Source organism: Echiichthys vipera (genome assembly GCF_963691815.1).
Source record: "Echiichthys vipera genome assembly, chromosome: 11".
Taxonomy (NCBI): Eukaryota; Metazoa; Chordata; class Actinopteri; order Perciformes; family Trachinidae; genus Echiichthys; species Echiichthys vipera.
In genome coordinates this window covers 17,491,832-17,519,531 of record NC_139836.1, presented here as the reverse complement: position 1 = coordinate 17,519,531, position 27,700 = coordinate 17,491,832, and the positions used below count along the sequence as shown (strand labels likewise).

Genomic DNA, 27,700 nt, shown 5'->3' with positions numbered 1-27,700 from the left:
TTTGTAAAGTTTTTGGAAGGCATTTTCCTGCTGATATGGACATCAGATTAGAAAACATCGAGATCGGGAGGTAAGAATCTCAGCTCACAGTTTAAAATTATAGTTCAATGAGCATTACAGCCTCATATGATTGTTAGAGTTTTTAGTTCCTCTTCCCACACATTGTGCGTTTATAATGAGTTCTATCTGCTGAATACAGTAGGTTCCTTAGGCTTTTGTGCTGTGGTAAGTGTGTACTGTATGTGTGTATGTGTGAGTTGAAGAGAAAATGCACTGGAGAATCTCAAATTGGAAATACACACACACACACACACGCATACAAGGCAAGTACATGTGGGTATAAACACATCCCCCCCAAAGGAATCTCTTCCAGCATGTGATTAGATACGCATCTTTTCAAGCAATCTGGAGCAAGCAGCAGGATCCTGCAAATAGTATTAGTTCTGCATAATTCTCATTTTGTTAAAGCACTTCCATCTTATTTTAGGATTCTGTTTCCATTCATAGGAGTTGGATGGTGCCCCGTCTTAGTGAATATATTTGTGTGTGCATTTGAGTGTCTGCCAGAGATGTGATCTAAGCATTCCTCGGGGGATGTGTATTGTAGTGATAGAGAAAGTGGCTAATTTCAGCACACGTCATGACTCATTATGTCAAACAAGTAAAAGGAACCCAAAAATACCCAAAAATAGTCTCATCAAAGTGATCTCACTCGCTGTCTTCCCCCCCCCCTATTCCTTTTTATCTAATCAAAAACATTTTTCCGTCCTTGGGACCGTCAAGAGCACACAAGCGCAAGCTTTTATCTTGGCTGCCACGTTGTTTTTTTGTCATATTTGTGAATTTTAAGTCATCCTTGTAAAAAATTCAAACCAAGTAAGACCTTGATCTGCTGGTGAACTGGAGACTTTGCTGTACTTGAAAGGGGAAAAAATGGCAACATAGAAAACCCAAGTGGGCTCTGATGAATGTTTAATATGAGCACTTTCTAATGGTGCATTAAACATATGGTCTATGCTGTGAGTCACCGCGGCATGGCCACTTTGCACCACAACCAGAAAATAGCAGTGTTGGCTACAGTAAACACCCACTGGATGACTGTACATCACTGCCTCAATATGAAAACAGCCTTAAATTAGAATACATTGAGCTCCACTGCAGGCTGGCAGTAACAGGTGATTCATCCTTAACAATAAATCCACTGTAATATTTCCTTGGGGACTCACAATATGACATGTGAGTTGTTGTTGTAAATAAATAAGTCATTTTTAATTTCTATAGCACTATTCACATGCAGAGCTAAGTCAGATACAGAGCTTTACACTGGCATAGAGCAACATACATGAAAGCAATCATAGGAGAAGAGACCACATGAGCCACGTGTTTAAAAACTGATAAACCAGGAGCACAATACAACATGCAATTATTAATAGTCCACAAAAAGAAACACCGACCTAAATCAACTGTGAATACTTTGCATTTTGAAAGCCTGACCTTTCTGAAAGCAAATTATTCTGTATTCTATTCTAAAATATTATGTAATTAGCATAACCCCCCCCACTGCCCCGCGATAACACTCGAAGGGTGCGCGCTCAGTCACGCACATGCATGCACGCGCGCTCGCGCCTCCAGTCTTCCTGCCAACGCTCTACAGTCGCGTTGTCCCACACAGCACGAGCAAAAGGTTGTCGTTTTCAGCACGGGACAGATCCTGCACCCTCTTACCGCAATATGGCGACAGAGGTAAGAAATTCAGCTCTTCCGCTGCCTTTCTTCTTTTAGTATTTTATGGACAAAAGCCGAAAAAGAATTCTCCTCCTCCGTTTGTTCTCTTTTTATTTCTTCCAAGAAATGCAGGTTGCGAAATGCAATCTTGTAAACTGAATGTCTTTACTCGTGCCTCCGGATTCTGTGGTTCATCGTAGTGAATGGTGCCTCAATTTAATCAAATCAGCTGACTGGACCTGGCTTAGTGTGCATTTTTATTTGAGTAGCAGAATCATGGCACGTTCTCTTCACGCATGATTTTTTTTTTTTCATACAGGAGCATCCATTTCACTTACTTTCATCATACTTTATGAGCTCAGTAATTACACGCAGGGATTTTCCCCTTCTCTTTTTTGCAACCATACATAGTTTTTCTCATGCATTAAGAAGAGAATATCCAGCTCTGTAGGCTCAAAGCTGAGGAGCCTGATGAGAGTGATGATGGTGATGATGGAGCAGTCAGCACCATGGACAGGGACAGGCTCTCTCCCTCTCTTTCACTCTCTGTCCTTCCCTATGTCATACTTTTAAATTAGCTGCATGCCAATTGTCCTTGCATTTTAATTGAGCCACATAAGGAATCAGTGGTAGCCTATAACTACTAATTCCTTACAGTAACAACAGTGTTTCCTGGTGCATTTGTAGCTTCAGTAATGCCTGGTAGCTCTAAGAGTAGCACAGCACGACCCCCCCCCCCCCCCCCCCCACACACACACACACACACACACACACACACACACGCACACACACAAGGTGATGTCGCCATAAGGCTGAAGACACAGCTGCCTTAGTCATAATGATGATCTCACTAGAGGAGAAAGCCATCACTTCAGAAGTTTGAGCCAGCTTACGCTTGTGCAAGCAATATATGCCTGCATGAGTATGTATGTGTTAATATGTATTCATGTATTTAGATACACATGAAATCATCCAATATATGAGTGAGTGAAGCAGTAATTCAAGCTTAACGGTGCTTCAGGTAGATATGCAGTGGACAGTAAGCTGGGCAGGATTCATGATTGTATTTCTTTTTTTTTTACCCTGAGTCTGTAAGACATTGGCAGAGTGGCCCTGATTTCCTCTGGTGGTCTGCCAGTATCCCTGTCCAAGCCCCATCAATTACACACACACACACGCACACGCACACAAACACAACATGCACATGCTGACAAACACATCCATTGCGTGCAACCAGGACTGATTTTATGTCCAAGGTCCATCAATTATCCATGGCATATTTAATGTGAACAGGCTGCTGCAGTTTGTAACCATCAGTGATGGGAGTTTGAGATGAGCAACACAGTTTATTATAATTTATCCACTTGCCCCTCTCTTTCTCGCTCTCTTTCTCTCTCTCTGTCTCTTTTATATCATATTAGAACTCATTCTATGATATTTATCGTATGCCAGTTCAGCAAATTACTATATTGGATGACTGAGTAACACTCAGCTCATTCTGCAGACTGTTTGTGCTGCATGGACACTCTCTTTATCCATTAGGTACACTACTGCCAGATCCTCCTCTGAGTCTTTAGGCTAGCCCTGGCTGGAGTATTACACTGTTGATGAATATTGTTTCGAAGCAGGCTGGCACAGATTTCAGCTCTCCACTGAAACAATGCTCTAGCTTTATCCAAAAGAGATTTCCTCTTCCAGCTTCGGCCCCGCAGTCACTGGTCTTCCACCTAGATGAGATGTGACTATTTTGTCAACACTGTCTAAACGTCAATGATTTATAGAGCGGGTTAGTCCAGCTTGGCATCAAACGATGGCAGAAGACCAGTTATATTATGAAGAGATGAAAAGAAAGAGCTGGAAGTAAGACAATTGCTGAAAGAGGTGTGAGACAAGAAGGAAACGTCTAGCTCTGAGTGTGTGTGTTAACTGTGCATGCTGTAGTTGTATGTTTCTCCTTTGCCATATCTGCCCACTGGCAGCTCTCATCCGTACTGTAACTATGTGTTCCTTGAGTCGGAGGGCCTAGACTACGTACCATGTCATGGAAATGAGAGTAAGGCCAAAGATTCAAACTGGAGGAAAAGACAAGGAGGATATCAGAGTGAGAATGAACATATGTTGGTCATCTTTTTTTCATTATAAAACTTATAATATTTTAACTTAAATGAAAATGCACCTGATTCTCACAAAGTGCATAAGTGACATATTTGGTAATGAGAGGGCACTGATGCATTTTACTTCTAGTTCTTCACTTTTTTTTGTCTATCAGCCAGTGTTTAATTCTACATACATTTTTTTGTGATTTGCTGCTTTGTTAATTTTTTTTCCATCTTTTGTTTGCTTAATACAGTATGTTTTTACGAGCCTCTTAACTAATGATAAGTACCCCCTTCTTTGACGGATTTTCCCTTTTTATCTCACTGTCTTTAATCAATGTGCACACCAATAGAAAACATACTAAAAGTCATAGATGTGTGGGTGGAAGGAGAAGTCAGACAGGGCTGCAGAGCTTCCTAACAGAGTCCTGTGTGATCCGTGTGGCATTTTAACATTGCTGTCTTCTTGTGTACTATATTTAGACACAGTAATAGGCTGGATTTGAACTCTGAACTCCCACGCAGGGAAGTAAACATAGCACTAGCAGAAAACCTTTATCTTCAGGTCTTAAATGGACTCAACCACTCTGCCAGTTACATCAGCCTGGTATCACCAAAAGGCGTGTGAATGACACGCTATTTCTCTCAAGCCATCTCGCGTATAATTACAACGCATTTCATGATTTTTGCGTGTCATTTCACGCCATGTAGTCTCAATTGACTTGTATAGTGCAGAGATGGCGTTGTCATTTGACGCACAAATGTCATGGAGGGAAAACCCACGTGTTCGTATTTCTCCGCCACCTTGCGGAGAAATACGAAGTGGTGGAGCTTTCTGTCAGAGGGTTGTTTTTAAATCAATATTTCATGTGAAGGATGGCTGAAATAACAGGCGTGAAATGCCCTAACCCTAACCCTAACACTAACCCTAACCCTAACCCCTAACCCTAACCCTAACCCTGGGGAACTACGGGCGTTAAATGACACGCGAAAAGCTTAATATGCGTAGACATGCACGCGAAAAGTCATGAAAGTCATGAAAAGTGGCGTGTTATTTATACGCCCTCCCATGAGATCACGTAGGATACATCAACAGCATGTGACTAAACAAATATTTGATGAAGTACTGTAGTATCAAAGTGGAATGAATGCTTGACTTTGGAAATTGTAGGTATCTTGTAAGAGGTTAAAAGCTTAGAGAAGTACATATTTGTGTACCAAATTTAGGACCAAATTCTCAAGTAACTGCAACTATGACCCACATCTACAAATCACCCAATCAGATCATGACCTGACGTGACGCAGGACACACTGGCTGCCACAACATTTTGTAAGATCAGCATTAGTTTTGACCTTTAATCCCGACATCCCCATCACACCAATTGGTTTAAACTCTGAAACACAAGTTTCCAAGTTCATTAAAATCAGGGGAGTGGTGGGAGAGATGTCCGCTGAGATTGTGCGTTTGGACAAATAAATGTACTTGGTATTTGATTGGTTGTCACACAGAAACATGATTCCGTCCTGCTTTGCTCAGCTGTGAGCTACGTGTAGCACAGAGATGTAAGACAGAGGTCAGTTGGGTAAAAACAAGCCAAAACACACCGTGATGTCCAACTTGCAGTGCGTGTGAGTCGATGCCTCTGCACTGGAGTCCTGTCAACTGAAACATCTGCATCCTTTCGTCTTTTTTTCTTTCTTTTCTTATATCTTATATCTATTTACTGTTTTTCCTTATCTACCGTATACTTATTTAACTCTTTACTTCTTTTGTTACTTCAGTATTTCCTCATGTCTTTCTTCCAATCTAATTTGCTTTTAATCCATCCCACTTTTTTGTTCTTCCCTTCTTTCCTTGTTTCTTTCTCTCTTTCCTTCCCTCCTTTTTCCATTATTTCATTTTTTAATCAACAACACTGGACGTATGGGGTTTACATCTGGCAGCAGAACTAACCTCTTACCTCTTTGACATAAAAAAAGTTTAACCCACTCAAGAAAACATTTGAATGCAGGAACTTTAAAAAAGGATTTCACCCTGTGATATTGCTTCTTACACATATACTCCCATGTATAGTGTATATTTGCGTGCATACGTTACACCTGCACACACACACACACACACACACACACACACACACACACACACACACACACACACACACACACACACACACACACACACACACACACACACACACACACACACACACACACACACACACACACAAGAACCTGTATATTCTTAATGGACCTGATTCTTGGCCGGCTGATTCTAAGTTGGATAAATTATTCTCAATTGTGTGCTGATAATTTCTTCTATTAATAGAGGGACTTGTTGTTCATCATGATGCCCCGAAGATACCGCGGAGAGAAGGAGGCGGGGTGGGGGTGGGGGGGTATAAAGCTCTGGCAGACAGAAAGATCTAGTGGCTGTGAGATGATTTTGGCGTTTGGCTGACGAAAATAGAAGCTGGGATGCTATTCTTAGTCGTGAGTGATATACCCTGTATAGAGATGAAAGGCTGGCACTGTACTATGTCAGCTCACTGGAAAATGACTCTTTCAGGCTCAGTACATGTAGGTAACTTCATAAACAGGGACTCTGCTCACTTTCAATTTTAACAAAACTGCAGTAGCTAGCCAAACGATCCTTTTAATAAAATTTAGTGACTATAATAAGGCAAATGTTGAGCACATTCTGTGAAATAGGGAGTTTTTACGAGGTTACTTGAAGCTCTGAAATGAATAAATGCTTCTCTTTCCGTTTCTCACTCTATTTCTCACCCCGATTTGTTCAACACTCTCTCTCTCCTTTTACACTTCTACTGTATCTCTAATTGCCTTCCTCTTGAGGGGAGCAATTTAGATCAGCAGGGGGCAAGTTACACTGGCCCACTTGCTTGCTGCTGTATTCTTCTCAGGGGAATGACTGTTTGGTTGTACAACATACCACTCAGAACCAAAGTGCTGTAAAGGGTCATCTTTCAAAGTGATCGTTATTACTGCAATTGGGCCTGCTGATGCTTGAGGAATGCGGTGAGAGTGTTAACTATGTCGAAGTATGCCTGTGCTACTGTTGATGTTGTAACATAGTACCATTTTCTCACTGTGTAGCCCTGTTGCTCAAAACTACCAAGAAATATTGAAAAACTTTATGTAGTGAGATGGTTTTTGGTCAGACTGTAAGAACATTTTAATTCTCTGTATCTGGTTGTGGAGCCACAGTCTAGCACTGGATCCAAAAGACAGAACATACTTCAAAGAAACGTGCTGCTCTTGTACCTGCATGAATGTATTTTGGGCCATAACTTTTAACATACATGCTTTTCCTCTACTCAGTTTCATAACCTTCAGGAACTGAGGCACAGTGCATCGCTGGTAACAAAGGTGTTTGTACAGAGAGACTACAGCGAGGGAACTGTCTGCCGCTTCCAGACCAAGTTTCCCGCAGAGCTCGACAACAGGGTGAGCACAAACACACGCTCACATACACACATCTAGGTAAATGTAATATATTGTCAAAATCCCAACTCACCTGAAACACCACCCACACTCTCCAACACAGAAAGGAGTGATGGCTCAATATAGCTTAATATGATTACTACAATGGTGCACCCTGAGTGAGAGAACACATGTGAATGATGGATATTGGCTTGTGTATTGACGTAAACTTGTAAGTTAATGCACAAAGTCTTCCCATCCACAAATGGATACAAACTTTCACAGCATGACCTTTAATATCCTGCAGTTCTAACTCAACAGACAAACACCGTATGGCAATATTAAAGATCTTCTGTGTGTGCTCAGACGAAAAGTGTAGCTGGAGAAGCCCTAAAGCTTTTATTTTCACACTTACTTTGGGCGGCGGTAGGGAATATGATCTCTTATTTACCTTGCTATATTAGCGCCCATGAATGGTGTTGGAGTATTTTAGCAGATTTGTCCAACAATTAGCACCTAAAGCAGACAGTCCACACACAAGCACACACACACACACACACACACACACACACACACACACACACACACACACACACACGCATACACACACCCGCACACACCCACACAGAGCAACAAGAAACATAAACACGGAGAGAAACACAGAGGGAGTCGGTGCAAAGGTATTGTTAATAAAGCAAATGTTAATGTTCTTTGATAGATGCTCAAGCCACTATCCATTGCTGTCACATTTATGAGTACTTTTCCATTTTACCCTCAAATTTCTTCTTATTCTTCAAGTGAGGTGTGTTGATATATTTTGGGTTGAGCAGAATGCAGCTGGTATGTTTGGCAAGCTGTTTTATATCTGAACAGCTTGTTCCCACAGTGATGCCAGAACACTTTTTACTTTCACAGTCCTTATGGCGTGTGTGTGCGTGTGTGTGTGTGTGTGTGTGTGTGTGTGTGTGTGTGTGTGTGTGTGTGTGCATGCCTCCATCCATGTCTCTACCTGGATGTCTGTTTTTTGTTTGTAAGTAGATTGAGCGAACTTTGCTTGAGGAGACGGTGAAGACCCTGAACTCTTATTACATTGAGGCTGAAAAAATTGGAGGTCAGTCGTACCTGGAAGGATGTCTGGCTTGTGCAACAGCTTACATTGTCTTCCTCTGCATGGAGACTCGCTATGAGAAGGTAATAAACCTGTGTGCACCTTAGTATTAGCATTTAAAGTTGTAATTTTTACACAACTGTTTGTGTTATGAATAAATAAAAACAAGTTAAAACATGTTAATTAGTGAGCTAGATGTGTTTGGGGGCCTTTTTTTTAATCTTTGGACTTAGCCAGTCCAGTGGTTTCCTTTTTGCTAAGAAAGGCCAGAGGGTGTTTTTCACAGAAGACATGTTGACATGTCACAGTAGGAAGAGCACTAGTGTAAATGATCAAATTAGCGATGGCCGGATTCCATGTTTCAGTTTCAGGATCCTGATATTGTGCTCACTGTCACACTGGCTTACTTGGACACTTGAATAGAACAGAGCCATTGTGAATGTTATAAGTAACACCTGTGCTTTTCCCACTATAACAAGTTAATATTTCTGTTGTGAAAAATGCTGATTACTTTCTGTCTCTAGCTGTAAACTTATTGCACAGATATGAGAGTGTCCATGTATCAGCCTTTACATCTTCTCTTGGGAAGAAAAGCAAATATTTCCTGAAATGAAATTAATTTCCTGAAATTCGGCCTCCACAGCTTTCAGTTTTTATAGAGCTTTTTTTGGTATCTTCTTTGTGCAGATAAAATAGATCTTCTATAGAAAACTTGATCATTAGTCCAGAGGCCACCGGCTCATAACAGTCTGTTAGGACAACTGGATCACAGATCTGATGAAGCCTTAAGGGGAAAAAAACACTGTTTGCTGCAGTGGACTGAATATAGAAAAATGATGACTATCCAATCATTCTTGTAGAGTATTGGTTGAGAGGCAGAGTAACACACATTCACACAGGATTTACCAATACCTTACTCAGCAAATATCATGCATGTGAGGAGAAAAACCTGGATAAAAATACCCACGTAGACCTTTGGAAATCATGCAAACTCCAAGCATGCTACCATGATAAATATTCAGCCATGAAATCATTTTAATATTAAATGTATCAAGGTAATCATAATCCTTTCACCATGCATAGTTGGAGCCATATTTGAGCTAAACCATTATTCATTAACAGCTGGTTTTTATAAACTCCACTGCCCATCCACATCCACTTATTTACTCCCATATTTGTCCATTTTTTATTAAAGCCAGCTCTCTCTCACACACAAACGTATTGTATTGTGTGTCCTAATGCACTATGGCTCCCCGAGGTCAAAACACATAGTTTTGTAGACCCATTGACGCAGAGCAGCAGAGCCAAAAAACAGGAGATACAATCTGATCCTCTCTTGCACAATGTCCCCCCCAGCTGTCCGTCTGCTAGTTTTGTAAAAACCCGCTATAAAAGCCCTCACTTGTGTGCCGGTGGGCAAGGCAGGGCACGCCAACTGTAACATGATGTCCGTCTTGAGAAAGGGCAGCTGATTAAAACTCTGCACGGCTTGGTTGCAGCTTGTTGCTACATGAGAAGGAGCAAAAGCACACGTATACATAACGCGACCGCATACACACACACACACACACACACACACACACACACACAGTGAGTTTGATTAATACCGGTACCGGTGTTTTAGTTGAAACTGGAGGTGGCGTGAAGTCTCAGCACGTCTTAGTGTTCTGATCTCTGTCACCCACAACATTCATCTCCCTAGCCTTGTTGCGTTTTTGTAAACATTTCTTTATCAAAGCAGTTCTGAGGTGCTGGGAGCTTGACCAAAAAGCACAAAAGGACTTGTTGCTGTGTTGAAGCCATGCACAAACAGCCTGATATGAGGCTCCTTTCATCTCTCTGTCAGCTGGGTGCCGCTCCATTGAGACGCTGATATTCTATCAACCCCACAGGAGAGCTGTTTATTTACTTGTTTAACTTAATCATCTTGGCTGAATGACGTTACGACTGACGATGATCAAATATACCCACCCAAGTTGTTGCTGTGCGTGTACGTCCGTGTGTGTGCTGATAAAGAGGCCACACACCAGCGAGCGTGGATCAGTTTGCAGATTCATCGGAGCACCCAGAGCCATTGATGCTTACAGTACATCTCACCCTATCAAAGGACACTGATTGCTCCCAGCATGTCGGAACAGGTATGTGTTCGCACAAGCATTCAAAAAGCTTCCCTCATGCATACTATGTGCCCTCCATCTCCTATTTTTTGTTCTTCTATTATTCACAAGAATGTGGCTGTGCATATGGGACTCAGTCAGATGCATGTATGCACACACAGTTTCCTTTATATTGCACTTGGTGACATAAACAACTTTCATTCTAGCAGAGGAATAAACAGTTGTGGCATGCATTTGAAACCGACTGTGACAAGTTTGCTTCTTAGGCGATATACACACACTCGCAAAGCTTTTCCCAGAAGGGCTGTCGCAGACATGCCAGTACAACGGCCGCACAGCTTGTCTACTTGACTGTCATATTGTTACGCTGAGGAGGATTGAGCTGCCCCGAGAGCTTGCTAGCAGTGAAAGGATTGGCCTTTTCCCCGGACCGCAATAAACCAATTAGTCAGGGCTCTGCTCTGTGTGTCTCTTCTTCTTCTCTATGATGCTTCATTCTTTTTGATGGAGATTATAACAAAAGACACAGTTTGTATTGTGTTTGTGGAGATGCTTTCATTGTTCAAAGCCGAATATTGATTCCTTGCTGCTTAGGTGTACTTGACATAGATCTGATCGATTTAGAGCGGAAAATTGGAGCAAACCACTGTCTTTTGATGAATTCTTATAGGCTTTTCACTGAGGAATTTCATGTCTTGTTTGTGCCCCGATTGTAACATTTTCCAGACATTTCATAGGAAAAGTATCTTCTTCTTCTTCCAGTGGGAGACAGAAAGAAGTATTCTTCTGTGGTTTAGTCTCTGCTAGCAGGGGTCACTATATTAGCAGCTGTGCCTGCAGCTGTAACAAGCCTTTGACATCCCAGAGGAGCGCTGCTCAGTGTGTTGCTCAGTCTCTCTATTGTTTTAATCTCTCAAGGCTGTGTGCCGCAGTGACCTTTAGTTAACTTACAAAAGGGAAGTGAAGCTGTCATATTTAATAAATCACACACTTTTGAACATGGCAGATTCAATAAATCAGACATGTTCAATAAATCAGATGCTTAAGTTTGTGATTTATTGAACACGTCTGATTTATTGAATCTGTCAGGTCCAATAAATCCAACACAAAAGTGTTACATCCCAATACATCATTGGATAATTGTAACTTGTATCTTTTTTTGTAGTTTTAACAATTGATTGTTTAAAAGAAGTCTGACTGGGAAAGAAAAACCAACGACCAGACAATCATACTGGTTTTTAACAAACCCCTTGGTTACCAATATTTTCAGGTGGCGTCAATTTCAGCTTGACATCCTAATAAAGTTGAAAATAATACTTGTCCGATTGTCTCAGCTCATGTTTCTTTCACAATTGGACTTTATTTTAGCAATGTTGCCGTGTCCCTAGATCTCAGCAACTAAGGTGGTGACTAGAAACAAATGCTAATGTTACAAAAATAATGCCAAAGCATTAAAAAAAACTTTGTTTTCATTTGATATACAAAAAAATAAACAGTATGCAATGCTGTCACTTCTTTAAGTGATACAAATGTGTGTTGTATTCGTACAGACATGCAGATGTGCTAAAGATTGTGTCTCCTTTTCAGGAGTGGTGACAGTTCTCTCAGTCTACATGAGGCCCAGTGGAGCGTGGTTTGGCTGATTGACATGGTTAGGCAGAGTTTAGGAGAGGCATGGCACATCAGCATTGTTGGTGTCCACAAAAGCATAGCTGAGGCTGAATAAGCTGCTCTAATGATGTCACTTTAGCTAATATCTGTCCATTCAGCATCCCAAGCATCATTCAGCAGTCATTTGGTTGCTATCAGAAGCAACATGGGACTACATCAGAGTGCTTAGGTTTTCATAAACACTTTCCAAGTCTCCAGGGCAAACTGTGTGTGTAGTTAATGCGCAGGGGAATGTATACAGGCATGATTGTTTGAATATGTGTGCCAGTTCATGGTCTTGACTTAGCGCTCAGCTTCACCCCGCTGCTGCTCTGTGGTTTTTAGCACATTTAGATGCAATACTCACTTGCATAACTGAGAAATAAATCCAGTGCCAGTGCAATCCAAATAAACTGTCCACCTCACATTTTAGAGTGTTTCCAAATTGCCCTGACAGTTAACCAAGGCATGACATTTAGCCTGAGAGAGCCATCCTTGGAATTAGGAACTAAAGCTTCTAAATGGAAAACTTCAAAAAGAGAAAAGCTCATGCTCGTCAATTTTAGTAATTCAATTCATGCAGCCTTGCTTGACATGAGTGGCTTGGAACTATGTATAAAAATAACTGCTGTACTTAGAGCATAATGGAATTACTTTGAGTTTAGATTATTATGTTCAGGAAAAATAAAGGAGGGCAACAACTCGAGAGAGTCAGTATCGAATGCCGTTTGCTAACTATGCACAGAAGGACTGCAAACTCATTTCTTCCATTTTTCATTTTTTCCACCCAAGACTGCACAGGAAGAGATTAAAGTTGCTGCAGCCCTGCCCTTGTTTAGCCTCGTTTAGGTACATAGTTATAACATGTTAAAAAGAGTGCATTTCAAAAAGCAATATGCATATACAGTAATGGATCCCCCGTTGGAATGTCTGTACAGATTATTTGTACTAGATCACATGTTATTCATGTGATTTCAGGTTTTCATTATGTCTACAATGGTTCTAGTCAAATCTAGATTATCTCTACATGTACCTCTGTCCTTTTTTAACCTCTCTCTTCCCCCTGTTTTATTCCAGGTGCTGAAGAAGATATCAGGCTACATCCAGGAGCAGAATGAGAAGATCTACGCTCCTCGGGGTCTGCTACTCACAGACCCCATAGAGAGAGGAATGAGGGTTGTATCCTTTGCTCATCTGCTGCTTTATGCGTCTAACAAATAGATAAAGGCACAAACGGAACGATCAGACAGACAGACAGGATGTGGCAGTAGTTTAGAGGTTGCAGATACTAGGCTTCATGGGTGGAAGGTCACTAGTTAGAATCACTGGAGCTGCTAGAAACATCTGGGCTGGATAAATGAATCAGAAATACCTCCTCTTCCTCATAAAAAAACAACCAATCTACCCTTGAACAAGGCACTTAAACTCCAGCTGCTGTGGAGGAGCTGTTCAATGGCCCACAGTCATTCCCAGGACTAAATCTGAGGCCGGGCAGGGCTGAAAAAAGCATGTTAAATGTCCTTTGATAACAGAAGGTTCAAAAAAAAAACGGGGATGTGATGAATCACCAGCCTAAGGTGTGTACCCACTTGTGATGTTTTGTTTTGTTAGCTCAGATCATCTTCTGTCATATCATTCAGATATTTCTCTTTTCTTCACATGGCTCATATGTATGTTCTTTTATGGTTTTCAGAGGTGGCCAGATGTGTGTCTTTCTTTGTCAGTAGGAGTGAACCCAGCACAGTTCCTCATGTGGTTAAAAGGCAGAGGAAGAGAGAGAATATGTCCAGCAGACCATCACACAGACCTGGCCCAGGACAGGCTCCAAGTCACAGGGCCAACATATTACCAACACTTATTAGTCAACACACTCCTATACAATATGGTCTCTGTTTCTGAAGGAAGGCTAGTTAGAGACCTCATTCTCCCAAAGAACAGCATAGGATGTGTCTCACCTTTATCACTTTGAGATCTGACTCAAAAACCCTTGAGTTGGCTCATCTAGTTTGAGAAGTATTGAGACACATCTTCACCTTGTCAAGTTCCAGATTCTAAAAAAACCCTTTAAAGTAGAAACAAGATGCAGATGTATTTGAAGCACCTTGGAGACAAGTCAGAGACAGGAGATGAACAGCATCCAATGAGAAATTACCAGAAACCTGGGACACAGAGAGAGGAATGCACACACACACACACACACACAGCGACTTTTTGTGTGTTTTTGTTGAATTTCCAATCATTTACGACAGTCACTGAGAGTAGAAAACTCTCATGAATGCACCTCATCTGAAATCAGTTGTTTACTGTAGGTTGCCCACCCCCACATTAACATGACAACACCCTGGAATGAAAAGTGTAGTGTGAGAGGTCCAGAAACTTGTGGATTTTGAAAGTTTTGTGGTCTGCTTTAGCTTTCCGCATATAAGTGAGCAGAGGTTTTGGATATGACAGGATCCAGGGCTGTTGTCTGGGATTGCGGAATTGTATCCGCCAGCACTTTCTCAACACTGTATTTTAATACTCTCTCTGTCGCGAAGATCCTTGACATTCTCCGTGTCCTCAGCTAGAGATCAGCATGTTCGAAGACCGGGGTTCAGGCAGCTCCAGCCCCAGCAGCAGCATGTCGTCGGCAGGCAGCAGCGCCCGGTGACTGGAGGGGCAGCGCCAGGCTTACGGGTACCACCACAGGGTCAGCGGGACGCTTACCAACATCCGCATGCTGAAACATGAGAGCACCAGGTTCTAAGTGGAGAGCAAAAAGGCGAAGAGGTGATTCACAGCATTCACACTCTCCCTGCTGGGGCCTACGATGTACCACCTCGAGAACAGGAGCTGGCTCACACAAACACACTGGATAACAGACTAAACACAAGTGCAACACTCAAAGGCCGTAGACACATGTACAAGCCAACATGCAGAGTGTCTGTGAGGGAATATCTTTCACTCTCCAATAGCTATCCAAACCAAAATAATTATGATTTCTTTTGTTCCAATTTTTCCATCTACCTTTTTTCCCATTCCATCACGTCTGTTTCCATGAGTCACAGCATCTCTGTTGTATAGCTGATTCAGCATGCTTACTCTCGATTAAGCTGGATATCAACGCGTGATTGTTTTCAGGCGGCGTCACTGTCACTATGTGCCTCACGTCTGTGCAGCAGCTCTGAAATCTGGAAGGAGGAAAACTACCATCCTCTTGGGAGAGCCAATGTTCTCCAGTCTCGCTGAATGATTGCATTCATGTCAGGTGGTTTGGGTCAAGCTGCTTTGAATGCTGGCAAATTGGTCCTGCTGTGAGATGGCTCGGCCCTGCGCTCTGTTCACATGAAGCTGGCTTCAATATCAAACAGCTAACAGAGAGCACCTTGGATTATTTATCCTTCTCATTCACAGCAGCAGCAGATACTAGTGATCCACATCACAGCTGCAGGTCACACTCGCACACACTCACTCTCTCCTACATGCATACACATGTACACAACCGTGCCTAAGTACTCATACAGACACAAGGGGACATGCAAGCACATGCATATATATACTGTACACACACACACACACACACACACACACACACACCTGTGGCTAGTAGCCATGCGTTCCTGCACACAGATTTTGGCAGACGCAGAGTTGAAGTCGACCTAGCCAGACAATATTCTCTGTGGTCTCAGCTCATTGGGAACGCAAGCAATCCTATGCCCTGAAAGCCTGTGCCGGTTTCCCTAGTAGTGTGTATTAAGTGTGTTGTATATGTGTATGTGCCAACAGTCCTAGCCTTACCGATCGGAGATGAAAGCTTTGTGATCAGAGATAAGAACCTTAACTTCTAATAGTCTGTATATAAAACAAAATGCTAAATTAAATCAATAATAATCAAAAAACAGACCTTTAGAACATGTTTGTATTCGACATGCACATACCAACATGATGAAATACAGAGATATGTTGATGCAGATGAAGATTTCACATTGTAATTTCTCTATAATCAAAGTATTTGATTTAATTGGTGCCATCTTTCATTTATCAGTTACGTATTATCCTATATGTAGGGGTCAGTTTTTATGTGACACAGTTGTAGCTCCCTCTAGGGTCAGACTGAGGAAGTTCTGAACTTTCTGAACTGAAGTAAAACACTAAAAGATAGATTTAAATAATTCCTAGCTCCTCACTTAAACTTAATATTCATCCAAAACTACTTATTCACACACTGCCCTGCAGGTTCATTTCTAGTACAACATATCCAGTAGACACAATGCAGCCCGAGGAGCATGCATTCTTTCCCTCTTTGTGGGAAATAGTGCTTCCTGTCTCGCGTTTGTGTCTGCGGAGGCTGGAGGGACAAAACCTGATCTTTATGTATCAAAGATGAGTAAGGATGTTGATGCCAGTAGACAGCACATCCACACAACATCAAACAAAAGACAAGACCTGAAACAACTTCAGCCTTGTTTTAGCGTCTGTATGTTTTATTTTTGTTGCCACAGCGTCTGTCTCCTTTTTTTTTTTTAACATTTTCATTTTTGTTTTCTTGAAACTTGCCTCATAACATGATATCTAAATGAACCCTGGGGGTGTAGCCATTCTTCTTTAGCCACATTGTTATCTGTGAGCAAAACCCTTAGCAGAACTCCGGCCATGCAACCAGCCCTGTGTACTTTTACCAGAGCAGTGTCAAGTTGAAGTTAAAACGCCCACTGGGAAGTAGTTCTACAATTAAAGATGTCTTGTGTCAGTGTCAGTGGACAGTTTAATTTCAACTCGGCGTTTTACTACCTGCATGAGTGAGATGAACCTAGAGATACCGTTTAACACAACAGTTGAGTTCAGTTGTGCTTGTGTTCAGCCTCCTGTTCTTTTTGATGCCTTCATGTTTCATCCCGGTGGAATGGATACCCGACCTGGGGCTGATGGACTGACTAATTAAAAAACTGACTCAACACTGCCAATAAGTGAATAAAGGAGCTCATTGGACAATGTATAAAGAAATGTATGAAATGTACAGAAGAATTGCACTGTACAATTTTGTCAATGATTGTTATGCTGACTTTGTGACGTGTAAAGAGTTGGAGGGAAATGCCATAATGCTATTTAATTCCAAAACATCACTGTTGCCCAGTATTAAATACATTTCTAATGTCTAATTTGGGCATCAAGTGACAGAGCAGCTATGAAAGCATATCGTCTGTTCAGCTGTGAGCTGCTGTGTAATATCTTTATGCTCTGTTTTGTCCCAAATAGTGTTTATAATGTAGCTAATGATATTTTTAGTAATCATAACAATGTCAGTTATTATTGTGGAGGTAAACAGGGGTGAAGATGAAGATCCTCAGGGGGAAGTCTGAAATGTGCCAAATGCAAAGGATGGGTTAACATTTTTAGTCATGCTACAGTTGGCACTGTTGGTATTTCATTCGCTCCAACACTTTCCTGACTGAATATAAAATATCTTTACAAATATTGGATGGATTGACATGACAGTTTGGTGCCCGGACGATGGATGCTCCTGACTCATAGTCTTGTTTTAACTACCCCCGTGCCATAAATACATTGAAAGAGCAGAAATAACATTGGGAATGTTAACAGCAATCAATAACTAAATGACTCTTTTAATGAATATATGGACATGTGAATAGTGTATAAGAATCAACAAAAAAATGTTAACCTGTAATGTAAGGCTGAGGTGAAATAGAAGCAGTGTGTCATATAATACGGCGTTATGTAGCTCGTTCTTTCAAGAACATATTTGATTTATGAAGACAACCAAGGGAGTGAAGATTAAGATATTAAACGTTTTCTCATAAAAAAGATATGCATCAAGATAAAAGTACATTATCATGAAACAGATAAAACTTTGGGTCCTTGAGCCTCTATTATACCGACTATCAAAATAACCTCTGTGCCAACACTTGTCTTTGGAGGAGAAGCGGAGATATAAAACTTGGGCCAAGTGCTGATGTATGGTCTGTTTCTGTATGTAAATTCCTACATGTCATATATTTATCTTGTACTGTATTTAAAGTGCGGCAAGTTCGTTCCGACAGGTGGAGTCATCAGTCCCGTATGTATGTTATGCTGTTAAGTGAGAGATTATGCATAGTGCAATATGATGTCTTCCTAAACATGTAAAAGATGATGTGTACAGTCTTGGTACCAGCCTCGTTGAGTCCTCGGGGAGATTAATACTGCATTGATGTTTAATGCTGCATGATATGTGTGTTTAAACAAAGCGAGTACCAGAAGTGAACAAAGTCCCTCAGTTATGCTGCTAAGAGAGAAGAATTTGAATCTTAACTTGATGCTGTTTATGTGTTTACATCAAATGAATGACATTAATTTAAATGGATTCATGTGGGGGGTTTTTTCCTCAAAGCTGATTATTATTCAGAAACTGTGGAGAAGAGTTTCAACTGTCTCCGAGACATGAATAAAGTGTCTGATGATGTTGATGGAAGTATAATTATTGTGACTGCTGGCTTCTGTTGGTATCTAACAAGGCTCAATTCATGGTGTTGTATAGAAACTCAATCCATGCCGTGTCTCTCTCTTGCACACATTTCTCAGGATGTCCACGGAAAGAAAGTCCACAATGAGACCAATCATGAACATGTCACCTGAGGGCAGCAGGATCTTGAGGTGGTCGGACTGGAAGGTAAACTCATGCTTTGGTAGTGGTGGAATGTAACTATGGAATTATCATACAATATTGAGGTGCTTGAGTATTTCCATATTAAGGCATCACTATTTAGAATCTAGTAATATTTGTTCTTCTGAAATGGGCTGAGATTGACTGCGAGATTTAACGAAGCACTTTTAAACTGTCTGTTGCCTACAGTAGATGGTGATTATCACACCGCCAGTTTGGAGAAGCAGACAGGAGTACCATATCCCTTTAAAATCGTATTATTGCTAACTAAGTAAAGAAAAACTGCCTGTGGGATAAAACCCTTACCCTAAGTCTTGGCCCTACGCGTGTCATAGTCGTTGTGCCCACCTTGCCTCGTGTGAATGTGTATGACTGCTGTATGTCTGAGGAGGAGGTCGGAGGGGCCATAGGCGCTGATTAGCAGCCACGCTTCCGTCAGTCTGCCCCAGGGCAGCTGTGACTGCTATCATAGTTTACCACTACCATGTATGTATGTATGCGTGAATGAATGGCACCTGGACTCTCCTTGAGTACTGAGAAAGAAGCTATATAAATCCAAGTCCAATCGATTAAATGTATGCAGAATTAGCAGCTAAAGAGACAGATATTTCCTTCAGGGGTTGGTGGCAACCAAAACAAGCCTGGCTATGTCAAACTTGCCTTGTAATAAATCCCTTAATTGGACAGTAACACAAGTCTGCATCAAAAAACCCTATCTCAATGTTTTCTTTATGTCCTGGTAGAAAAACGCCGAATCCTGTAATCAATCCTGTAAACAACCAGATATACTCTCGTCTTATTCATCTAAAATGCATGTTTGATGCAATGTCATTAATAACACTTTTTCTAATGTTAGGTCTGACACCTGTTGGGCCACTGATTAAATAAAATGACGACACCCACAAAACAGTTAATCCGACCAGCGGTAAGATGCCGCTGTTGTAACACTAGCTTTTGTTAATCAAAGACGCCAGCCATTCAACACGGTAACATTACATAAAATAAGCACAGCAGAAACATCAGACATGCCGGACATCCACATTTAACTATTACCTATACGTCTTTAAACGTTACAGCTACGGATGAAAAACAGAAATAAAGACGGAATGTAACCACCAGGTGTCTAAGGAAAGTGATTGTCAGCGTGACGTTAAAGGTCCTGGTGACAAGGTGACAAGTACAAGGTGACCTGTAAATCGGTCTTTAGTAACGTTACATGTCTGCTAGATCTGTAAATGAGCGGCTGTTTGCAAACACTAACACCATATCAACTCTATAAGGTGAGAATTTCAGTGCTTTGGTTGCAGCTTGTTGCACTGCCCCCAAGTGGCCAACAGAACATTGAATTTAGGTTTAGTTTAGACCGACTTGTTTCTCTGAACATTTTTTTCGGAGCACCGTTCGAGCTGCTTTTTGAACACATGTGTATGTGTGAGCATGTGTGTATAAGTGGTGTACAGTAGATCCATCATAGCCTGCTCATAAGGGCCAAGAATTAGCGATAACGTTCTGGCAGATATTGAGGCTTAGTGTTGATCACAGGAGTGGAGACAGAAGAGGAGCGGGTGAGAGTGAACTGATATTTTCCCAAAGACAGCAGAGGAGTGAAGAAACATCTCAACACCTGTGGGGAAAGGTCACTCTCGCACTAACAAGCTATACTCTCCTTCTACACAGACCTCCTTTGTTCCCCCACCTTCTGCTACAGCTTGTTTCTGCGATTGTTTTGAGTTTCCAAGTTTAAAAATTCTTCGTTCTTTGGCTGCATGACACTTTCTCTGTCCGTTCTACTTCCTCCACGCCCTTCCTCTTCTTTCATTCCTTTTTCTTTAAACAGGAAAAAAGTAACCTGCTTTACCTTTTCCACAATTTCTTTTCATTCTGAGTCACGGACTCCCCAAAGGAAAAAGTCACTTTCTGGTATTGATTGGTAAAAAAATGTTTAGTCCTGCAAATGACAGAAAATCAGTATCCTACTGCTGCCTCTGTTTTCTAGAAATATTTTGACTGGCAGAGGTGCCTGGCAAACTCAAAGCAGTCATTATACTGAGGTTTGCAATTGTGTGCTTGCATGTAATGCTTCAAACATGAAGTCCCCTCGGGAAAAGCACTTGACATCAGAGAAAAGCCAAGCATGTAGTGACATTAGAGTATGATGATCAAATTTTGACTGGAATCACACACAAATACACATAAGTTCAATTCGCTCAACAAAAACTAACAAAACAACAGGAATTCAGTCAAAAAGAATAATTGGTGTGTTCTGGCAGTCTACCGCAGAGTCTCATGTGGCATCAAATCTCTGGCTGTGCTCACTCACAGGCCGACCAAACATTTATATCTGCCCAAATTCAAGCTCACGGTGACTTATGATTGTGCATTAAACCACTGAGATGCAACAGAGAGATTTAGACACAAACATTCTGAACACAAAACCCCACACACACACAGACCCTTTGAACATCCGAGTGGATGTTGTATCTGATTGTCTGATTCTCAACATTTGCCTGTCTGTGTTTGGGCTGCGCCTGATTTACTGTGCTCAGCCCGGGTTTTGAAACGACTCAACTTTAAATACTTTTTTTCTGCGCTATACGGCTGCCCTGCCTGTTGCCTTTGGCATGAATACCCCCCTCAGTTTATTTAACCTCAACGTGATTGACAGCCGTTGTGTTGCGTTTGCCACTGGACCTCCCCCAAGTGCAGCCCAGAATGCTACATAAAAATACAATGTCCAGCATCTGAGGCTGGAAACGTGTGGTTCTGGTTAAAATGTCACTTCTGATCCCCTGGTTAATTGGGAAACAGAGGTTATTGCTTGCCGTTCTTCTTAGATCTGTTTCTAAAGGCAAATAAATGGTACTGTGTCAGTCACTGCCCTCCCAGAGTGCAGGGACGAGACAGGGATAATGGCTGACAGGAAGTCCTTGGTGTGTACAGTTGACAACAAACACAAGGCAAAAAACAGAGATAAAAAAATTCTACACATGCATGTTCAAAACTTCTGGCTTGGTCTTTTTTTCTGAAAACGTAATAATCAGTTATTATTATTTTGTATTCACCAAGTTCATACAGGGCAAGAAACATGAGGGCTCAGAAAAGTGTACAGGAGGTAAATTACAGACTGACTTCCTGTTTTAACTTTGACCTGCTCTATTTGCCACATTTGCGCTTGCACAGTTTTACCAACATTTTTGGATTTTTTTTTCCATAAAATGGCCAAACTGATGGCTTGTTTACTGATCATCTGATTACTCGTGTGTCTAGCTCCATCAGACTTTGTTCAGTGTGGCCATGCTCCCAGGTTTCAGCAGTTACTTTGGTTAGCACAATGTTATCATAGCTGGTGCAGTGCCCGTTCATATGTTCCTGTTTCAGAACAGGGTGATTGCTTGGCCTCCTGTAGTAACAATTTAAAGCAATACACCTGCCATGACATAATTGTGTCCCTTAGCAATGCTCAAGCATACGTCTCATTTGTCTCAATGTTTGAGTTTGCTAGAACGTAACATCTCCTGTCTCTCTATCTGTTCTTGAATGTAATGCAGAGAGTAACGGAGAGTGAACTGTAGGTACCCAGCATGCTGTCCGGTGGTTTAACAGTTAATATGGGTCCCTTCTCAATACACTACATAGTGTTTACATAACACACTACTAATAAATCTGTCCCGTAAATCTCAAAAGCTTGCACTCAACATTGCACCTCCTCAGCAAAACACCCACCAAGTGTGAAGTCAATCAGATGAACAGTTGTTGAGAAAATCAAAGATGGAAAGATATTCCTTTTATTGTAGTCAGATGGATAGAAATGATAGCTAACGATATACGAGTTATAAAAAATAAACAATACAAAAATAATTTTCCTTGAACTGTATTCCTTCTGCCATCTTCATACTGAGAGGCTGGATCAAATCAAAAAGTTCAGTAAATGACATGGCACTGAATTTAATACCGTGTTATCACTTGTTTAATTATCTTTGATGCTTTCGAAAAAATGGCTATTACAATCGCCTACGACCTGTTTAACAGCCAGCTGTTTGTGTGATGCCATTCATACTCAAGTGGTTGTTGAAGTAGCTTTATCTGTAATGTCCTTGACTTGTTTTAATGTTCGGGCACAGTCAAGTTAGTCAAATAAATAGAAAAGTTCAGAAAAGCCTGCACAGTTGTTTGCATCAGGGACAAGCTTTTTTTCACAAAGAAAAATAAACATATGTAGTCTCTGGCTGCTGCTAAAAAGAAATGGCCACTGCAGTGTATACATCCATGTTCATACAGCTTTTTCTTCTCATCTCCTTCCGCTCCTTTTTTTCCTGGTCATTTCCGTACAGTACAAATATTTTCTTAACATATCCGTCTGCTGAATATCTGATCTCATGTCATTTTCTGTGAATGCTTCGTGGCATGTGTATATTGTGCAAATGCTGTTTGTGGGACATTCTGTGATTGGTGGTCTGAAGTGCGGCAAAAAAAAAAAGGGAATTTGGATAATTTTTCCACATGGAGCACATGCCCACACACGAACCGGCTGCACACACAAACACACACACACACACACACACACAACACACACACACACACACACACACACACACACACACACACACACACACACACACACACACACACACACACACACACACACACACACACACACACACACACACACACACACACACACACACACAAAGCATCCATCCTGCAGGTCATGTATCTCTCTACTCCAGATACAATATGTCTAAAGTGGAGAAGCAAAGTAATCCATCACTGTGAATATTGTGTTTTCATTTTATTTCTTCTGCATTGCCTCATATTTTTAATAAACTCCAGTTTCACTGGACACAGAAAGGCTTCATTTCTTGAACGGAGTCTTGTATAACGACCTGTGTGTTCTGAGACCCCCTGTGTGTTTGAACGGGCAGAGTAGATACAGAAGATACATATAGTTAAGTATCTGTCAAACCATCTTCTTCTCTGTTTACAAACATCAAAGTTAGCTGAAATGCCACAACCCATTTCTACACATGTATAGGGAAATCTACAAAGCGGATTCACACAACCATGTCTTTAACAATCGATGACTACATTGTTTAAGTAGGAGAATGAGAGGAATAGGGTCAAAAGCACCAGTATGTCCTTTTAAAGCGTGCAATTTTGATAAACACTTGTGGATTTTATTCCTCATGCAAACTGTGAGCTTGGTTTAAGTCGGACCCAAGAATGTGATTCAAACTACAAAAAAGTTTTCATTCTGTCTGTACAATAACATCTTTACAGCAACCTCAGTTGAACCTCTGTGACATATTTGTTAAGGAACATTTCTGAGCAAACATTCAACTACGTGACTTTAGTGGACGTGATGTTTCTGAACCCCTGGTCTCTCTCTCCTCCAAAGAGTCTTTGGCTTACACAGCGAGCATGACGACATTGTCGACGTGGTTCCAGCAGAGATCCGTAGTGAGTCATTTTAATTGCATGAACACATCCATCATTGTTTGTTTATTCGTTTCTCATGCTCTGTTGCCTCTTAGTTTTCATTAAAAATGTCTCAGAGAGGAATAAGTTCAGTCTCTAAATCTCAGCTGAGATGTTTGATATTTACAGGTGGCATCTGTGGTTTGGGTCCAGCTCATTAGCAGGCTCTGGGATGTCAAGGGGCCCAGTTTGGTGCTGTTTCTTAAATGGAATGTATGAGGGTTGTTTTGCCAAATATTCCCAAAATATATAACACTTGCCTCAGCGAGTGAATAGGGAGAAATCCATGAAACACACACATGCACAAGCATACTTACACACAGGCCCTGCTCTGGAGGACGGTACTTGCCAACAATTGATGAATCTATCCTCTGCTGTGACAGTGATTGCAGTCTAGCTCTGGATAAGATGGTTGTGCTGTGCTGTTTCTGCAGTGGGAATTCTGAGAGGAGAGCTGATTCTCCCCTGCAGAATAATGTGAAAGCAAAAAATGTCAGTCAGCCTGCTGCAACATAGTCTGGAGAACAATGTTTTCATTTTTAAGTCATCTTTATGAACTTTCTGAAAAGTTTCATGGGGCAACGAGACAAAGGTGTTCGTAGTGTTGAATAAAAGACAAGTGGTTCAAGTATGTTACTGCAATGTGTTGAGGGCTTCACCATGAACGCTATGCGAAACAAACAAACAAAGAATCAGCTCAAAGAGGGGGGGGGGGGATTATGCTCCTGGTGCTCCCAGTTGCTGTTTTATAACACGTTTACATTGTGAACTCACATAAAACAACATGTTTAGGTTTTAGGCAACGAAACCACTTGGTTAGGGAAAGATCATGGGTGGGGTTATATAATACGTGTATTTGAAACATATCTACCATGACGCATGGGATATACGGGACACAAATTCCGGTCTCCTGGGTGAAAGTCCGGTGTTTTTTTGACCCATCCACCACCCCGACCATCCTCTTTACATGGAATGGCTCCGACGCACCAGCCACCCTGGTGCGTCAATGCCAATCACCATCAAAACTGCGTTATTTGACGCCCTGGGTATGACAACAGCCTGGCCAGCAGTAATCATGTTCATCCTAAATATAAGCAATGATAACCACGTCTTATTTTGATTCAAAATATTCATTAATAAAACAACAAAAATAAACATTGAAATATTGTTGCTTTAGTAAAATGTAGCCTGTTTTATAATGAACCCCTTTCTCCTGAAATTGTATCTGTCATGAGCAGAAAAAACTCTGCAGGCAGCCAGCCACATGACCTGAAAAATGTACTGATCTAAACCTTAATCATAAAACTATTAGCTAATGATGGAGTTAATGTCCTGACTCAAAGAATAAGCGGGAGCTGGAAATGGCTTTAAGCCAAAGAATAATGTACCGTAAGGTAATATACAGCATTTGTAGGCCCCGTCAGTGAGTACCATAAGTCTCTCTCAGTTTACATGTATGTGTTTAATAGGAGAGAGAGCATGCGTTGATATGAGTAAAGTAGGTTTTGGGAGTGCCCATTCTCCCGACCATGTCAGGGGCCCAGCCTTTTCTGTCTCACATCCATTAGAGTAATGGGTGAACTTGTCTTAATTTCAGTCTTGCAGCCCCCCGCCTCCCCCCAAAATAGCCTTACCTTCTTCCTTTTGTCTTTGCTCCTTGCTATTTTTTAATTTAAATGGTCAGAGTGTTTGTTGATTGTCATTTAGTATTCACAATTTAAAGGATATGTCGGGTGATATTTTACTCTTTTTTTTCGTCAATTAATCAACAATGAATTGACCGTACAGTTCATACCTCTGTTCCACAGACCACCGTTATTCAAACATTATTAAAAACGTCAGCAAGCCACGCTGTTGCATTGACCGAATGTTATTTTTATTACACTGAATATGGGCACTGTAGTTTGTTGTGCTGCACACCATCCTGCTTTGATAAATACCAAGCTGAAAATATTTCCCTACAAAAACTGTTCAAATACTGTTACTGAGTAATATTTGCTAAAAACTATAAACAATAACTATAAACAATATCCCCATTCTTTTGTCTTCACGTTATTGTTACCTGACCATTATTTAAATGGTCAAATAAGAAATAAATACTAAGTAAGGGATTTAAGCTGATATATATAAAATGTACAGTCCTGCATTATGTGGCAAATTATTTAAAGGTATAATACATAGGAGGTATCGCTTACAGCATTCTTCCATGGCTCAACAACCGGAGAGAGGGCAGCGATGGTCAAGCGCGTGTGTGAGTGAAGAGAGCGCCGATCAGTGAGGATAAAGCAGTAAATCTCAAAAATAAAGCGGTAATTTATGATTGTTCACGGCAGTTATGTTTAAAGCACAAGTAAACATGCACATAGCTCCACAGAGACCTGCCAGAAGGTGCTTCACTGTCAAGTTATGAGTATATGCAGTCCAGTCTCTGTGTGTGTGTGTGTGTGTGTGTGTGTGTGTGTGTGTGTGTGTGTGTGTGTGTGTCTGTGTGTGTGTGTGTGTGTGTGTGTATGTGTGTGTGTGTGTGTGTGTGTGTGTCAGCTCTGTATGGGTCCAGATGCCTGTGTTCTTTGCTTCAGTATCTGACGCTGAGGGGGGTGGGTGTCACAAGTCCCTGCCCCTCTCTAAATAGGAAGTAAACAGAAAATCCAGGCAGAGGGCAGGGTCTCTGCAGATACCACCACCACACATTTCTAGTGGGACATAAGTGATGATTGAGACGGATTACTTTTGTATTCATTTATACATATTATACCTTCAAAATTTTTTAAATAAATTATGTTTCAAGTACACCCTCAGGCTATTGTACTTAAAAAAAAAAATTCTTCCAGCCTATTCTTGTGCTCACATACATACACGTGTGTTTATATTCTTCACTTTGCTGTTGTACTATTCATAGGCAACAAAAGTAACCTGCCATCGGAGACAGATGGTCTGGCATATGTTACTCTACCCGTCTGCCTCTTTGGATGCAGTGCACACTCACACATAAACACAAAACGTAGAGCTCGGACACCTGGTGTTCCTCAACATCCCAGTAAGCCCATAATAAGAATGAGAGTGACATTGTAAGGATTAACACAGTGGCATTGTGGAGATACAGATGGGTTCTCAGCGTGTCTCTAATGAATGTGGACAGTGAAGCAAGTAGACCTGTCTGCTGTACTGTATGTGCAGTGGTTTACACGCTGCAACTTCTCTTATTGACTTGGCCTTAGTTCAGGTCCCACTAAGATAAGTGCCAGGTGATGACATGAGGGCTCTGCGGTTGTGACACAGTTAGTTTTTAGCTCCCAGCAAGCATGCTCCCTGTGTGTTTCTTTATAGTCCAGAGGGGGCCGGGAGCCAAGAGGTGACGCATGGCAGCGGTGAGGAGGGGGCAAGGCTTTAAATAACTGATGGAAAAAAGATAGCAGAGATCCACAGAAGGATTTGATGTTTCAGTGAA

At 41.3% G+C, this 27,700-nt stretch overlaps 1 protein-coding gene across 1 annotated transcript; it reads left to right on the top strand.

Annotated features, from left to right (window-relative positions):
* Positions 1-1,608: 1,608 nt before the first annotated feature.
* Positions 1,609-14,787, top strand: golga7bb (golgin A7 family, member Bb; the record flags this gene model as incomplete). The annotated part of the gene is made up of 5 exons (XM_083923259.1): positions 1,609-1,743; positions 7,161-7,286; positions 8,301-8,453; positions 13,215-13,316; positions 14,701-14,787. The coding sequence occupies 5 exons, from the start codon at positions 1,609-1,611 to the stop codon at positions 14,785-14,787; spliced, it is 603 nt and encodes a 200-aa protein (XP_083779385.1).
* Between the last annotated feature and the right edge of the window lie 12,913 nt (positions 14,788-27,700).